The sequence below is a fragment of the Haemaphysalis longicornis genome, unplaced genomic scaffold, assembly GCF_048455015.1.
Source record: "Haemaphysalis longicornis isolate Haplotype H1 unplaced genomic scaffold, Haemaphysalis longicornis Haplotype H1 scaffold_1, whole genome shotgun sequence".
NCBI lineage: Eukaryota > Metazoa > Arthropoda > Arachnida > Ixodida > Ixodidae > Haemaphysalis > Haemaphysalis longicornis.
In genome coordinates this window covers 361906628-361923891 of record NW_027526203.1, presented here as the reverse complement: position 1 = coordinate 361923891, position 17264 = coordinate 361906628, and the positions used below count along the sequence as shown (strand labels likewise).

Genomic DNA, 17264 nt, shown 5'->3' with positions numbered 1-17264 from the left:
TTCATGCCTGCAAATGGATAGTTCCCTTTTACTCCTCTGCTTTGTCCATAGTGCTCGCTATCAGCAATAGTAGTGGTTTTGACAGCGGCTAGGGACAGTGGCGACAAAGTCGGCCATCTCAGCAAGCAGTTTCATGCCGTGCGGCTGCAGTATTATGGTGGTGGTGGTGGTGGTGGTTGTGGGATCAGGCGGCGTTAGCCTGGCTGGATATGCTGCAGTATTACTCAAGTGTTTTGTCATGCTTTGCTTAAGACACCCCACTAAACAGGGTGCAGTTACTGATTTATCAGGAATAGAGACACGGTCCTTTTTACGTGCGCTTTATCTTTATAGTCAGCCAAATATCCGAGTTAATGCCTACTTATGCCGGTACTGGGTTAATTTATTTCCACGACGTGCAGGTTGGGATAATATGAATCAGACAATTAGCAGTAATAATTATTCGTAGGTAGTTCCGGGTGCGCATGATTTATAAATCAAATCTATATAGATTTCACAAGCAGAGGACTTCGTGAGAAAGGGGTTTCAGCGAAAGTCGAAGTATGTTTTTCTAGCGAGCTACTAAGGCTTCCAGCCCAGTTTGCCAACAGTGGCCTGAGCAGCTTCTTGATAAAGAGCTCACGCGACTCCACAGTGGGATGGGTCCCTGCCAGCAGAACACCACATCAGAGGGCAGTTTTTGAGGTGTTGAAGCACAGCACTTGAGAGCAGCTTGCATTTGTCCACAGCTACGGACCTCTGCTGACTGTTCGGCCTTCTCAGCAAAGGTACACACTAGCTTACACAACCGAACAACTGCAGGTCGGAAGTTACTGAGCCCACCATTGGTCAAGGCTGAACACATACTCCCTCACTTGAAGCCTTTTTTTTTTTTTTTCTTTTGCATTCCGGGCATGTCACCGCGAAATCGAAAAGCCCACGTATTCAGTTTTTATTGTGTGTGTGTTAATCGTGTAGTCAAAAAACAACTCTTGTTTTTTCTTCACAAACAAAATCCTGTTATTGACAGGTAGGCCAGTGCACTGAAGTCAAGTAGGACAGGAAATGTGCTGAATATTCCACAGCACAGCAAGAGCCTCTTCAGGAATGGCTGGACTTGCTCCATTTAGGGCGTTTGCAGTGTTCAAAGCTGTTTGGCATCTGCGAAGTCGAAAAGCCCACGTATTCAGTTTTTATTGTGTGTGTGTTAATCGTTTAGTCAAAAAACAAAACGCTTTTTTCTTCACAAACAAAATCCTGGTATTGCCAGGTAGGCCAGTGCACTGAAGTCAAGTAGGACAAAAAATGTGCTGAATTTTCCACAGCACAGCAAGAGCCTCTTCAGGAATGGCTGGACTTGCTCCATTTAGGACGTTTGCAGTGTTCAAAGCTGTTTGGCATTTGTGCTTCTGGCTGCCCCCAAAGTGCCAACCTGCACGTTGAAATTATATCAATAAACTTTTATGTTGGGCACTAGCACAAGGTGCAATGCTAAACGCACCTTTAGCAACTTTTCTGCAGTGAAGACCGATGTTCTGGTGTCAACTCTGTTGTTGCCGCCATTGAATTGGCGGAGGCAGCTAAACCGAGACTCAACAGGACCGCTGTTGAGAACCTGCACCAAGATGTAGTTGAAGTTGAAAATAGTAATGAAATATTATTTATATATATTTATTTAAATCGAGTAATTCGCTTTTCTTTAAAAAAACACTTGCCCAACTTCATTGAGCCGGTACTTCACGACAGCACCACCGACTTTGTTGTCATGATAGTTGCTTAGCAAGTCTCCTTAGTGAGGGAGGGACTTAGCTCGAACCTTTGCGCTTTCGAGCTTGATGTCCTCGAGGTAGCCAATGAAGTCGACCTGAAGCCATGTGAGTCGATCGTCTTCACTAGCGATAAACAGCCTTTGCCTGGATTTCCAGCCAGACATGTCATGAAGGTTGTACCACATCCCAGATATCTTCATGGGTGTGGTGGTCAATCTGCAATCACTTAATTCCAAAGCCAACTCATGAGCTTTGGGATACTTGTGAAGGAACTCCAAGGTTCTTATGACAACAGGCAAAAATATTAAGGTGGCATATTTTCCAGGTTGTTTAATTCGACGTGTGATCGGCTTAGCAGATGAACTGGCTTCAAATTTGGTTGGATCTCACAGAGAGCCTTAAAAAAAAAAACTGATTTTTTCTGCTCCGTCAAACATCTCTCTCTCTCTCTCTCTAGAAGATTCATTCCAAGGTTCTTGATCAGGTGTTTCTGGTCTGGTCCATTACAAAGAATAATGGGTCATTTTCCTATACGGGATTCAGCAAAGCATGCTGCAGTGTGTTATCATTAGACATGCTTTGAAACATGGCGGTGTTTGCATGGTGGTTGTCCATGGTTGTCCATAATGAAGAATCCCGCCACTTAATTCAACTGCTTTCAGCACTGAACATTGAGTGTCAGGTTACAGAGCTGGTCACGTTCCAGGTTCGTGGTAAAAAAGTACCTTACGGGGATAACATCAGCCGCATAAAGGAAACGCAGGATTTCAGTGGGACCACCGGCTTGAGGTTCACAGCCAACATCAACAAGCCCGAAAATTCTGTAATGATCACAAATTACCTTTTGCTGAATTGAAAATTCGTCAATAATAAGGCTGCAGAATGGCTTTTTCTGAACACAACATGTTCCCTCTACTTGGAGCCTTTCCTTTATTAGGCTTGATAAACCAGTCTGTCTTGTAGAAGAGCCTCTCTGAGTTTCTCTTGTAGAAGAAACGGCAGCTTCAGCAGTTCTCTTATCGTAGCCTTTACAGGATGTCAGCCTCGTAGTACTGGCCGCGCCTTATCAAAGCTGATAATTTGTTCCATGAGAAATTTAGCGTTCAGATCTCCTCCTTGCGCGGCTTTAGAAAGGTTCTTTAGAGTCTGCACATCTCGGTTGTCTTCATATCGCTGAACTTTTTCTCGGAATTCGTCGCAATGTTTCTGAAGTTTCCGCACGCGCTCGTTCACTCTCTGCACTTTGACTTCAAGGCGATGTGCGTTTCTCTTAGTCTCTGCAATATATCCAACCAGGTCGAATGTCGTCTGGCATTCTTCAGCCTTTAACCCGCTTTCCAAGTGTCCCTGGCCATACGCAGACACGCTCGCAGCTACGTTTTCTTGCGGCTTGTATCCACTGGCTGCGCGTTCGGTCCCAGGTTCTTCTCGACGATGCCGCTTTGATTTTTTTCCATCTCTCGCCAATGCCGGTTCCTCTAAAATTCTCGTTTGCATGCAGGTGTCACGTGGATCACGAAGCAGGGTTTTGCTCTCCTTAGAACCAGACGGCAACATGTCGGTTGACGGAAACTGAGTCGGCACGGCTGTTGGAAGCAGCAACTTGCGTTTCACTCCTACCTTGTAATCGTCTGCTGTGAAGTGAAGCGAACATACCACGGCCCTGGAGCTTGGCTGCCACTGGCTGTTCTTGTCGCTCCCTTGTCGGGAAATGTTCCGCAGCCAGGCCTTCCGGAGGTCTTCATTGGACGGCAGCTCATGGTAGTACAGTTCCGGGTTTCGTAAGGCATTCGATTTACAAAGCGGCATGCAACAATTTTTAGGCATCGCGTGCAGTGTAATTTGGCCACTGTCTTGTGAACCGAACAGCTGCACTCGTAGCCTCACTTATGCCCTTATGCCTGCTTAATTCGCTAGAGCCACTAAATAAGCTTTATACTAGTGGCTCTATACTTCGCCGATAAGCAGCGCCCCCACCTCCCAGCGTGGCCGGTCAGTCAACTGCTTACGCGCGCGCTTTTTTGTTTGCGAGACGAATATAGAGTGAACTAGTATTCTAGTTCACTCTAACGAATCGGCATGCCGCACCGAAAGGGGCACCGCCGTAACGCTTCGATCTGAACTGACTAGCGTGCCTTCAACTTTACCACCTTATCTGTTTTTGTGTACACCAGGTAGGCAGGGTCTCCGGAAGAGGGTGGGGGTCAGGGGGGCTCGAGCACCCCCTCCCCCTCCCGCCCTGGTGTTATCATGACTCCAAAACGAAAAAAAAAAAAATCTTGCTGGAGTGGTCCAAAGCACGAGCCTCAATACAACCGAGTCATTTTGCTAGAACACACGTCCCGTCGTCTGCCAAGGCTCATCTTAATTCCCAATTTGCATTGTTTCGTTTCTTTTTATAACTTAATTGTTACTGACACATTACTATGATTAGAGTTTTGATCGCTCTAGTAAGTAGGAGGAAATGATTTTCTTCCCATAATTTTATTCACGATGTCAATTGCTACTACTATCAGTGAAGGCGCTTGCAAGTGCATTTCGAGTGCCACAGAGGCATGGAGGAAAGAATACTATTTCTTTCCTTTTCTTTCCTCCATGCTCAGAGGGTTAAATCCATCTTCCATAACTAGACAAATAATAGCCTAAAAAAAACGAATAAAAGTAGTATTAATTATCACGTCATGTAGGATGTTTGAAATGGACAAAAAGCTGTTACTTAAACCCCCTTCCAAAGTGACAGGTGCCATCTAACCAACGATGCAAAATTCTTTTAATGGGTTTCTCTGTTTGGCTTAAACTTCTGCCTTGTGAATAAATACCTGACCATGGTGGCAACAATTCATCCATACATCAGGAGCTTGCAAGAATGAGGAGGTTCTTCGCCTCTGGCGCAGCAGAGGCGAAAGGGGGACCCGCACCTTCTTCTTTCTGCCGCCCCTCGGGGTGGCGGAGGGAAGAGAGACGGGGACCCTTCTAGTAGCCCAGGCTGTGGTCCAGGCCCCAGTGCTTCGAGGTCTGCCTAACCATATAGACAGGGGGGACGGCGAAGCCCTGCGTGGCCTGACCCGTCTCCTCCCGCCGGACAAATGTTCAATAAAGTCATTTCTCTCTCTCTTCGGCCTCATCCGACTCTAATGAGATACGAAAATATAATGATCATCATCATTGCCCTTGTCGTCGACTGTCTGAGCACCCCCACCTTCGAAACACTTCCCAAGCCTCTGTAGGTAGGTACTGTAATAGTTAATAGTAGCAATTTTTTTTGCGATTCTGACAATAGAGCGTACTTACCCATTTGTTGCAGATATCTTCTGAAAAATTTTAAGCACTTCGAAAATGGCCAGCCAGCCAAAGCTCAACACTGAAGAGCATTTCTAGGAAGGAGTGGGGTACAGCATAGAGTTTCATACTATATTAGTATGAAACTCTATGGGGTACAGGATGTAAACTGCAAAACTGCAAATCCTTCATCAGAACAGAAAAAAAGCATGCAGGCTCTCCTGTTCCCCTACATCACTTCAGTTCATCCTACATAACTTCGGTTCAAGTTCGGTTCAACAGCTCAGTAAAGAAAACAGAGTTAAAAATCCAGAGCAACACTTAAGACTGCTTACATGAGGGAATTCAAAAGCATTACATTTTATATCAAGCTATGCAGATCCTTTAGGTGTAATAAGTCTGCTGTGATCATGTCATCATCTGCTGCAACAATATCTGCAGCGGAATATATGTCTGGCGCGTGATCTTTGCGTTGTAACGGTTTTTGGTGACTGGTGGCAGTTCCCGCTGCAGTGAGTGCCCGTCTCTTTGCTTGGTGTGCAACGTTCTTCTGTTCCCTTGCATCTTTTTCTAAAGCATACTTACAAGGGCAGCCACATCTTACAGCCGCCTCTACAGTCCTTTGCAGTAGAGGCAGCGCTGATAGCAGAAACATGTAGAGTGGTGCGATTGTGCCCTCATAATTGTGTCATTTTCTTCTCCTCTCTGTTACCAATTGAGGGGCTTGGCCAATCTCCTTTGTTAGCCTTACATTTACGCCCTTAGCGTAAATGTGCCTTGATACTTTTGTAGGCCTCCAGTGGTGTGACTGTGTTCTCTCATTATCGTCATAATCCTTTTCCCTTTGCATCATTTTCTTCTCTTCACCTTTGCAAGCCCTAAATATTCGCTATTAGTGTAAGCTTGATTTGCTAAATCTCTAATTAGTGCGCTCAAATGACTCCTGTGGGCTCCACTACGTCTCTAACACACGTTTCTTAGTTGAAGGTGACAGAGTATTTACTAAGTCCACTTTTAGTTACCTAGAGCCCAGGATCGGCTGTGGTGTAGGGTATGCGTGCTCGACTCTCATTCTGTAAGCACCAGGTTGAAATGTAAAACTTAAAATCGGCAAATTTTTGGGTCTATCACATGGCCATACCGACACCCAATTTTTGCATTTTGGCGCACTTAATGCTCGCATTAAAACCCGAGTGCTCAGCTACCAGTTGTGGCTACACACAACCATGCAAGGCAAAGAGAAAGTTTTGGGCTTAAATACAGCAAAAGCTTGTTAATTCGAACTGCAGGGGGAAGTCAACTCTAACGAAAGTGAAGAACAAGAGTACACTGCGATTGGGATGCAGTAGGGCATGTCAACAATCTCGTGCATGAAAAAGTTTGTGTTAAGTCTGCCTTTTGTTCTTGAAGGCGACAGCAAGCACTTTTTGATGTAACAAGTGAATGTACAGTGTGTTGCGACGATAACTGGAACACTTTAATAAAAAATTTTCCTGAGTGATCCGCCGCTCTGTTCACGCTCAAACTTCACACAAAGGTCGCATTTTGTGGTCTATTTTGTTTGACACCGGGAACAACAACGGTAGTTACCTGTTTATTCTGAAAATAAATAAAAACGATTTTCGCCTATGGGAAAATGGCGGCGATTTGGACGTGCGAGCCCGAAAACCGGGTTTTCCGATCGTCTGTTAGCTCATTTCTAGGTGCATTTTCTGATCGTCTGCTGCACCATTTGGCTCCGTACGTGAATCCCAAACATGCGTTTCACTCTGCAGGTGGTTCCGTCGTTCCAACATCAACTTGCGCTGGCTCGCACGTCCAAATCAGCGGCCATTTTCCCATAGGCGAAAATCGTTTTTATTTATTTTCAGAATAAACAGGTAAGTACCGTTATTGTTCCCGGTGTCAAACAAAATAGACCACAAAATGCGACCTTTGTGTGAAGTTTGAGCGCGAACACAGCGGCGGATCGCTCAGGAAATTTTTTTAAAGTGTTCCAGTTATCGTCGCAACACCCTGTATAGTGGAAGGCCTCCTCTTTGCCTTCTTTAAAACCGTAGAAGAGATGGGCAGCATTCAATCCATTCATGAATTTTGCGTGGATGGCTGCACTAGTGCCTCGTTCCCCTTCCCCGTCACTCAACAAGTTTTGCGCTTCTGACCTGGGATATGACGCCCTCATCTGTCAGTGCTCCACACCAATACACTGCATGTACCCGAGCCGGCCCAAAAGCCCAAGCCTGGCCCGGCCCGCAGGCCGGGCTCAGGCTGGGTAGCACGCATTTTCTCGGGCCCATTCCGGGCTCCGGCTTGAACAAAAAATTTTTCGGGCCGGGCTCATTGATCTTTTAAGTTTAAATGAAAACAAAAACAAGAGTCCACCGCACCATTCAAAAAATAACAAAACGACGTATTGCACTTAAAAAGTCTTCAAGTCAATAAAAGAAAATGTATGGGCTCCATCAGCGTAGTGGGAGAGAGCGCGGGTCAGAAAATGAGCACTCGGGTCGTAGAGCACAATTCTTTTTCCTCTGCGTTTCAACCTAAAAAAAAAAAAAAAAAACACAACCTGGACTTTGCATTTTGTGCAGAACATGCCATCAAAGATAAGCTAACATACCCTTTGGAACGTTACACGTGCACTTTTTATACAGTTACTTTTTTGCCAATAAAAGCGACTTTTTGAGTAGACAACTTTGTAAGTATGGGAAGAACTTGGCTCTACTTGGATAAGCACCGGGGACGAACTAACCAGGAACCTTAGCGAATTAATTGAGAAAAGTAGAAGTTAAACTAGCTCTCAGCAGTGTGCAAGCGTCAAAAACAAGTAGGAAGGAGACTTCTCTGGGAAACGAATTTAATGAAACAATAAAAGGTGCAATATCTGTTGAAGAAATGCATAAACAAACAAATCATGCACTTTTTTCAGCATAATTTAAATGATCCTCAGTGTGCCTCGAGGTTGAAGCCTGTTGCAAATGAAGTGCATATTTCTCCGAGATTCTCAAAAATACATTTTCCGAGTCAGGATATGCATGTTCTACAAAGATTGATCTAAGTTTAAAACAAACTTAAATTCCATATACTCGCTGTATGCCTAATAATAGGTTAAAGGGACCAAACTTTTTCGGGATCATGTTTGGAGTCTGTCGGGCTCGGGCCGGGCTCGGGCCGGGCTCATATTTTAAGAATTTGTCGAGCTCGGGCTTTTATCTCAATGTTTTGTCGGGTTCAAGCGGGGCCCGGGCAGTGTCTCTAGCAGGCCGGGCCGGGCCTAGAAATTCCAGCCCGTGCAGTGCTCTCCTCCACACACCACTGCACTTGCGTACACGTCAATGTATTCCGCAAAGGAGACACCTTACAAAACGTTTGCCATTCAGGTTTCAGATTGATTTTACCCCATTTTAGCTCCTCTCACTGTTCTGCAGGCAATGAAGCCTCATGAGTAGGCAGTGGGTGCACTTCTCTAGCCATGCACCAGTCACCCAGCCGCTGACACGGTGGTGCGTAGTTCGGTTTATCCATAGCGGTACCTACGCACGTTCAGATTAACAGGCTTTTTTTATACACACACTTCTATGGGGCTTGGTCGGACCACGTTGTACAGTTTGAATTACCCATAAACTCAAATTATTGAAGTGCAAATTAACGAGCTTTCACTGCATAATACAATGAAGACAAGGCTGAAAAGATCAGGTTGTAATGTAGCTTTAACTAAAAATTGCGCAATGAAAAAGGTCACACAACAAAGAAAAAGTTTTGGGGGCAAATATAACACACTGAGGACAAGGCTGAAAGGATTAGGGTGAAAAACGTAGCTTTAATAAAAAATTGCACCATGGAAAAGGCCACCCACCCAACAGTGCCTTTCACTGCTGCGGAGCAGGCCACGTCTTCTTTACAAGTTCCTTCTTGTTGACCTTGCCGAGAAAATTGCGCTCCAAAGCAGGTACGCACAGCAGAATACTTGGCACGCTGTATGGCGCCATTCGTTCCTTACACCAGCTTCGCAGTTCTTCGAGTTCCAGTGTGGCTGATGGCTCGTTCAGAACTACCACAGCAGCCACCCGTTCACCCCATGTGGCGTCGGGGGCCCCCACTACTGTGCATTCCTTGATGGCTGGGTGGGCTAGCAAGTGACGCTCCACATCTAACGCGCTGACCTTGTAGCCACCAGTCTTGATGATATCTGCTGATGTTCGGCCTAAGATTTTGTAGACACCATCGGTGCAGGCAGCACTGTCCCCTGGAAATGCGTGGTAGTCAAAGGAACGTCAGCATGCACGGACCTCCGATGTCAGATACACTACCAGACTATGCACTGTGTGGAATGGCTGCATGCAACCACTCAATATAGGCCACACTTTTGTACAAAGCGAGAAACAGTAAGGAAAGTTGAACGCTGGCTGACATTTGGGGTCAAGCCGGCAGCCTTCAGTAAGCAGACTTGTATCGGCCTCCCACACACCGATGCTCAAATGTGACCACTTGCCAGTGTGCCCCTTCATTGCATTCCTCAACTTGTAGTGGCAATCAGTGGCACTGTTCTCCCGCTACCCTTGTGCTGAAGCAGCTTTCCACCACACAATGAAAAATAAAGCAGTGACCAGTTTTCTTGTTTCCCCTGCAAGTTTAACATCACTTTTTATGCTTACAAGGCTGAAATAACACCTAGGTGGTGTTCAGTAATGGGGAGCCCCAGAAAAATTCCCACCACCCAACATTTTTTACGGAGCTCCAGACCTCGACCAGAATGAGAATGTGGCTCCTGCAGCTGGGCATCAACCTGCGACCTTGTGCTCAGCAGCCTTGACCACTGTGGCAGGCACAACGGTTTGTTTTAGCTAATTACCACTGATCTTTAATATTATACAATTTTTTAAAGTGTGCATGTGTTTTCTGTAACACAGAACTAAAGCAACCTATTATGGTAATTCAAGAACAGCAACAGCAACCTATCTGTACATTCTGAATAATTTGGGGAGACCGGATGTAAGCCTAAGGAACCGTTGGTTGTCCCTAGTCCGCTGGCTGGCTGACAAGTGGGCACTGTTGAAAGCAGGCACATCATAAAAGCAGGAGGGGTGCTAAGTGGGCATACGAGTGATAGCAGTAACTCCCCTATCCACAGCTCCTGCCTTAAAAATAAGAAATGCGCACTACTTTACAGCAGGATGAAGAAGCGCCATGTTATGTCTCCTTTTTCATCCCGTTGTAAGATCAGCTTAAGTTATATAGCCATGTTCCAACCAACCCAACTCTGTCCCTTGGTTCAGTTTGCATTATTTGTGTTAGCACTGCACTAGAACACTGTGGTCAACTAAATGAGTGCGAACAACAACTAACCTGTCTTGAACCAACCATCTTTGGTGAAGGAGTCCCTTGTCACCTGGGGCCTGTTCCAGTAGTACTTGAACACATTAGGGCCCCTAATGAGCAGCTCACCACTGGCATTTTGTGCTCCTTCAAGGTATTTGCTGCCTTCTGCCGTGCCAAGGACCAAAGGCTTGTATCCTAATGCAGAGCCATCTGTTTCAGCAATGCACACCTCAACGCCTGCTGTGGGGTAGCCGACAGCGCCTGGAAAAAGGAGCAAGGCAGCAAAACTGGTACAAGGCCCAGGGAAATGGGATGCACAATGCGTACAAACAAACTTCACAATTCGGATAACAAGTAGCTTAAAGAGCCCCAGCAATGTCAAGATCTCTTGAGCACCTTGCAAATGTATGCGTGCATTCATTTTAATATCTAGAGCTTCTCACTTGCACAACAATGAAGTACGTGTGGAAGGACATACCTAGTAAGAAAAATTCATATACCTCTCATGAGCAAATACACTGCCAAAAATAAACTGAAGAGGCATACCAGCTCAATTTCCTGTTTTACGTTACGGATTGTCGGCTCATGACATACCCAGAAAAAACATTATTTATATAGATACTGCGGCATAACGGCATCTTAATGCTTTAAAGGCACCATGAAGACAACAAAATTAAAGCCAGTTCACGCTAGTGAAATCTGATGAAACAGCGGAGGTGCTGTTGGCGTTCACGGGCGAGCACGCACTGACATTCTAGCCCTTTTGCATCCGTTGTTGCTGTAGCGCCAATGGGCTGGTGTTCATGGGTGAGCGCACTGAGACCTTCCAAAAATTCGGCATCCATGGTAGGAAAGGCCATCTGATGGCCGCGCTATCTCTTACATACACCCTTTCCTCCTCCTCCTCACCCACCCCCTGGCGCACGAGCCAAGATTGTCCACTGGACGGCATTCAAGGTAGTGGCACCATCTGTCAGCCCAGCGAGGTATCTTCTTCTGCGCACACTGGACAGCCATCGAGGCGGTGGCGCCATCTGTCGGCCCAGCAGGGCACATTCGCCTGGCGTGACAGACATCACCAACGGACATTGCGAGTCCCTAAACAGCTTAGTAAAACTTGCTGTTGGGCTAGTTGGTTCATGATTCGAGGAAAGATTGAGTGCAAACAATTCGATAGAAGACGCAGAAAGATCCGACGGGACTAGCACTCATCTAGTCTTTCAGAAAGGTGAGAGCGTTAGTCCCGTCTGGTCTTTCTATGTCTTCTGCCTGCAATCACTGACTGGCGTAATCGCCTGGTTACGCAGGTCTGTTAGGGCAGGCAGTGCCTCGAGAGACTGCCATCACTGCCAGCTTATCTACATATTTCGTTATTATGTGGTTCGCATTTAACATTTCATATTTTACATTTTGCCATAGTTGTTTTTGACGGGAGAAACATTTTAATGCCCCTGTCACATGGCAGATCTAATGACATTTAGAGCAAACGTCATTCGCTCTAAATATCATTACTTCGGTGCTACACGAGAATACCGAATCACATTTGAGGCAAATGACATTTAGCAGCTAACTGAGGTCCCGAACCTCAGTCAGCGGCCAAATGAGTAGCCTCGACAGCATTGGCGCGTCACTAGACAAGAAAATTCAGTCATAAACCGAAGAATACTGTTTCTAAAAACTGTCAGTAAACTTATATTTTCCTCTTTGTGTTGTAGTTGAAACAAAGAAAGAGAAAAAAGTACTAACAAAAAAAAATCTCGTCCCCAGTGCGCGCACTACCCTAAAACGAATTTTTCACGGACTTGTCTCCGCTTGTGATGTCTATTGATGTCACCTAAACTGGTGATTTTCTTATTTTTATTAAAAAATAATCCTTTATGTTTTTAAAAAAATATTGTGCGTGAAAACATTCTAGATGCGCTTGAAATACAATTTTGTGGTTTTGCGGGCTAACCGTCACTGCTATCACAATCAGATGAGATTTGTTTCGCCATGAAGACTTGCACGGCCGAACCGAATGTCATTAACAGCTGATGTCATTCACTTTGAATGATAGATTTGCCGTGTGACAGGGGTATAATAGCGGAGCTGTTTAGGATTCGAGAAAAGATTAAGAGCAAATAGCAAACAATTCGACAGAAGACGCAGAAAGACCAGACGGGAGTAGCGCTCGTCTGGTCTTTCAGAAAGATCAGAGCACTATATTTATGGCAGTTAAATATTAATCAAAGTGAATAATGCAACAGAAAACTTTTTTTCTCAGTTAAAGTCAGCTTCAATTAAAAACGTGTTAGAGTACAGCAGCAAACAGTACAAAGCAATGGCAATAAAACAACCAGTACCGGGATGCCTTTTCCCGTGAAGAAGATTCGACAGTGGTACACCAACTTCAGTCATCCCGTACCGTTCCAATATAGTCATTCCAGTAATGTCCTGGAACTTTTCAAATATCGGTTGCGGAAGAGAGGCTGAGCCACTTATGACAAACCTGCAGCAGAGGCAAATCAAGGGTTGTCATGGGTGCTCCTTAGTGGTCTCGCATGCCCACCTGATGTTTCTCGCGAACGTATCCCTAACCACCTCTGGTGCGGTCTCTGGGCGGTGCCTCAAGTGCTGCTCGTAGTGCTCAATCAGCTTCACGTACATGGTCGGTACAGCCATGAACACCGACACTGCAGGCTTGCTTTTGTCCAGGTGCAGCAGGTGTTTCCATACCTTTGGGCCCACAAGGAGAGCCGCAAAGGGAGAAGAAAAATTGGCAGCAGCAATACAAAGACATTCGCCCGCATGGAATCAACAGTGTGCACGTGTGCTAACAAAAAAATTAGCACAGCTTCACTGATTTAACATTGCGAATGCTGATGTTAACAGCACAGCTGCCTGGCATTCCCTAATCACAAGGCTAAGCTTCAAAGAACTTCTCAAAGCCAGCTGATTGATTTCCATTTGTGCCAATTCAATTTTGCGTGCTCCACTGCTCGCGCCATCTACTGGAACATTTTGTTACTTTTGAACTTGGTACATTGCCACAAGGGGGCGCCGCGAGCACTTTTATATTTTGTGGTCGAAACATTTTTTCAAGACGTATTTTTTATTTGCTATCGTAAAAATCAAGCAGCCACGTATTTTTAATTAAATGAACAATGCAAACATCACTTGTGTGTAGGTGTCTCGCCTCAAATATGCCCAATGTGTTCTTTTTGCTTAACAACGTTGACGAGTATAACCAATGCCACCAGATTTAGCAGTCTAGAAATGTTCTGCCTGTACAACTGTTTCATTCAAGGACTCTTTTAACTTGCTGCACGTATGCGTGGTGTGTGACAAAAATCAGGTGAAGCTTATTGAAAGTCCTGGGGAAGCCCAAATGCGAGAGCAACAAATGGCACCAGCGTGCAAATGGCAACAATAAACTGACAGCTTTACAAGCACTGAGTTAAATTACCTTTGCAGACCAAAAGGATCTCTATAGTTCATCAAAGAACCATGGCTCTAATTATGTTCCTCAGCAAGAGTACAAAATTTCCAATAGAAACACATGGAACACAAAAAAATATGCACTGTGACCATTGTTACTGAAAAACGAAAGCCCGTATAGCGTTTTTTTGAGCACGAAGAGGGAGGTGGCCCACCTCGGCAGCGCTGAACTTGGGCAACATGAAGCACGCTGCTCGTGAGTAGAGTGGCGTGAGCAGGCCACTGATGATCCCGTGGGTGTGGTGCAAGGGCAGTGCGTGCAGCATCACATCCTCAGGCGTCCACTGCCAGGCCTTCCGAATTTGAGCTGCTTGGAAGTGCATGTTGTTGTACGAAAGGACCACTCCTTTGGGTGGCCCCGTTGTCCCACTGGTGTACATCATCAGGGCATCCTGCTCCTTCAAGCTTTCCTGGGATAGACAATCCCTTTGGATGAGCAGAAGAGAAAAAACACACTGGTACTCTCGCAAAGGCACCTGAGTGCACGCCCATCATCTGGTAGTTCAAAATCAAATGTCAACTTCTGCTAAATTACACGAATGCATGCAGTTCCTGCAGGCACTAGAGAAGCCCAACGGCTGCCAACACCCTTTGTTTTTGAGCACAGCTCTTTGACAAGAACAACGAAAGTGTGACAAGTGACACCTTATGAAAACATAAACAGAAGCCGTAACAAAGGACACTTCTTGCAACAGAACCATCCTTGAACTTTGAGATGACTGGCGGTATCATCACTTCTGCGAACTAAATATTCAGCTGCAGCCATGCATTTCAGATGTGTGCATCATGTGGGGCCATGGCAACGTGACATGTCGATGCAGCTTCAGAGGCCACACATCACCAGGGCCCCAAGTTCAATCAGTTCGTGCCAGAATGCCTTCTGTAACGATGAACGCAAGGTAACTGCACAACTTCTTTTGTGCTCCACTCTATTTCGCTGCTATGCTGTATATCTGATAAAACCAACATGTTTTTCTTTTTACGTATAGTTAGCTACACCTTGTTGATATCCTGAACGCACTGTTTTCGCAGCTCGGTTGAAATACCGCCAAAACGCCCTTATTCAAAGACATTGCACTTCTACTGCAACATACATTAATGCAGCAATATTCCTACACGTACGTGCAACCATTACAAATTTTCAACAAAATTTAGCATGGTGAAATAAAAATCCACCATTGCATTACTTTTTTCCACACTGCATTGCCACCTACTCACCAGAGCGGGCCAGTTTTTGGATGGTAATCATAACGCCAAGTCTAGAGAAAAGGCACATACAACAGACCTCAGTTTTTTTCAATTGCTACGTGCACCCACTTGTACAGCAATGTTTATAGCACTAGCTAAAGCAGGTCTAACAAGTGGGCGATGCACCAGGCCAAGTGAATGCATGAAAATACTAGCACTCCATGCTTGTTTATTGCCAAAATGGTCCTGAACATCGGCCAATAATAATAACAATAAAAAGGAAGCTTTCTCCCTTCCTCGGCGTTTGCAAGCCCTGTGAAAGCCACCCGTCAGCTGCAGAAAGTGACACTCGGGCGAATGGCCACAAACAGAAGGTGCGTAACTGGCTTGGTGTTTACCGTGCACTTCATTGCCACCAATGAAAGGAAAGCAGCAAGAGCAAGCAATAGGTCATCTGCAATGCAGCCAAGCAGGCAAGGGCACATTTGATTTGAGACCACCAGAAATTTCAAGGATTCAAAGTGGCGAGCATTACTGGTAAACAGGAGGACCTAGCCTTGCAAGGTGTGCGAGCAGTTGCTCCGCTTGGAAAGCTTTATCAAAACTACTTGTCGCTCATCACCAAAAGTCCCAAAGGTTTGTGTATTTCCAAATGAAGTATGGATTCCTCGGAAAGAATCTCATGTCTAGTCCTCCACTTTCTCAAGGATTGTCGCTCATCACCAAAAGTCCCAAAGGTTTGCGTATTTCTAAATGAAGTATGGATTCCTCAGAAAGAATCTCATGTCTAGTCCTCCACTTTCTCAAGGACTGAAAGTAGACAAACGTATGACAAAAAGCACAAACATGTTCAGCGCAAAGCTCACCCAATTTCCGTCTTCAATTTCTTCTGCCTTGTCAATATCTGGTTCATCAATAACTATTGCTGGTAGGGAGAGGTGCTCAGCCAGCTTCACGATGCGCTCCTTGTACTCCCGAGTTGTCAGCACAATCGACGTGTGCGAATCCTTGATGTAGTACTCCAGCATTGAGTCTGGGTGCTGGTGGTACAGGGGCACAGCCACATTACCACCCAGCCAGCAGGCCCACTGCGTGGCTACGTAGCGAATATCACTGGGGCACAGATACGAAATTCGCATCTGCTCGCGCGAGCTGGCCAGCCTCGATATCTGTTTCTGGATTTGCTGGCTAAAGCCAAGTAGCTTCCCGTAGGAGTGCGAGCCGATTGCGTCGACCACTGCCACCCTGTCCAAGTGGTCTTGGATGCCCCCAAACACCGGAGAGAAGGCAGGTGGGAAGTGATCGCTCGCCGAGGATGCCCATCTCGCGGGGGAAATTAATCGAGCTTTTAGCCTCCAAAGACTGGCACTCTTCACGTGAGTTCGTTGTAGCCTTACGAAATGTGCAAGCGTCATTCTTCTTTCAGGTCCTGCAAAAGAGAAGCCGTATCAATTCACGATAGTCAAGGAGCCCCCGAGTGCCCCGAATTGAACAAAGCGTTATTACTATAGCATTATTTATCAGCGGCATTCTGACACACTTTTGTACTTGTGATTCGTTTTTATACTTGTATTTGAGCTTACAGCCTGCGATTTACACATGTTATCGGCTTTAACGCACAACAAAATACTTCGTTACCAGGTCCTCCACCACCAAGTTACGCTTATATTTTTCGGATCTATTAAAAGAGTGACAACTATTTCTGTACAAGGTGCACGACTCACCTAAGGCGCGCACTGATTGCAAGGCATCCACTTCTGTTTTCGTTCCTTCTCACGAGTAGTACAACAGCCGCGGGTTGCGACCACCTGCTGCGGCTTATCGTGCACTGTCATGGGACACGTGACTGCAAGCTGCAGGCGCTGCAGGGCTGCAGGTAACACCGGTAACACGACCGATTCTCGCACAAATATAAAGAAGATACACGAAGCAATTACACTGGCAGCTACCGACGCACCCCTCGAACTACCCGTCGCGACACATTTTCAACTTTTGTATTGTAGCACTTACAGAAACGTACGCGTTTTGAACTTTTTTTTTCAGTTTATGAAATGCAGAGGCGCTGCCACACCAACGACCAGATAACTTTACAAAGCTACAGCTACGTGCGAACAAATCGGCGCACGATTAGGGGGAGAGCCAGGAGAGCCGCGGAAGGCCAGTCAGGCCGTCAGGCCGTCATGCTCAGCTGACAGCCGCACCGGCCGAATCACAGCCGAATCTTGTATTTGGGGATAGTGCAACTATTTTATC

General features: G+C 45.8%; 2 protein-coding genes across 4 annotated transcripts; both read right to left on the bottom strand.

Annotated features, from left to right (window-relative positions):
* Positions 1–1146: 1146 nt before the first annotated feature.
* LOC144155000 (THAP domain-containing protein 11-like) lies at positions 1147–3860 on the bottom strand. Of its 3 annotated transcripts, none has more exons than XR_013319492.1 (3): positions 1695–3860; positions 1481–1594; positions 1147–1411 (listed from the first exon to the last, which is right to left on the bottom strand). XR_013319492.1 is itself a non-coding variant. In XM_077686175.1 (3 exons), the coding sequence occupies exons 1-3, from the start codon at positions 1946–1948 to the stop codon at positions 1364–1366; spliced, it is 315 nt and encodes a 104-aa protein (XP_077542301.1). In that variant the 5' UTR covers positions 1949–3859; the 3' UTR covers positions 1147–1363. The 3 variants fall into 3 exon arrangements, 2 of the variants coding, with proteins under 2 accessions (XP_077542301.1, XP_077542300.1); XM_077686175.1 differs by having other exon boundaries at positions 1796–3859; XM_077686174.1 differs by having other exon boundaries at positions 3405–3846.
* Positions 3861–8819: 4959 nt separating this feature from the next.
* On the bottom strand, positions 8820–17177 carry LOC144154998 (malonate--CoA ligase ACSF3, mitochondrial-like). Its single transcript, XM_077686169.1, has 8 exons — positions 17022–17177; positions 16736–16881; positions 15878–16440; positions 13979–14233; positions 12895–13061; positions 12689–12834; positions 10374–10607; positions 8820–9273 (listed from the first exon to the last, which is right to left on the bottom strand). The coding sequence occupies exons 3-8, from the start codon at positions 16424–16426 to the stop codon at positions 8897–8899; spliced, it is 1728 nt and encodes a 575-aa protein (XP_077542295.1). The 5' UTR covers positions 16427–16440; positions 16736–16881; positions 17022–17177; the 3' UTR covers positions 8820–8896.
* Positions 17178–17264: the final 87 nt, after the last annotated feature.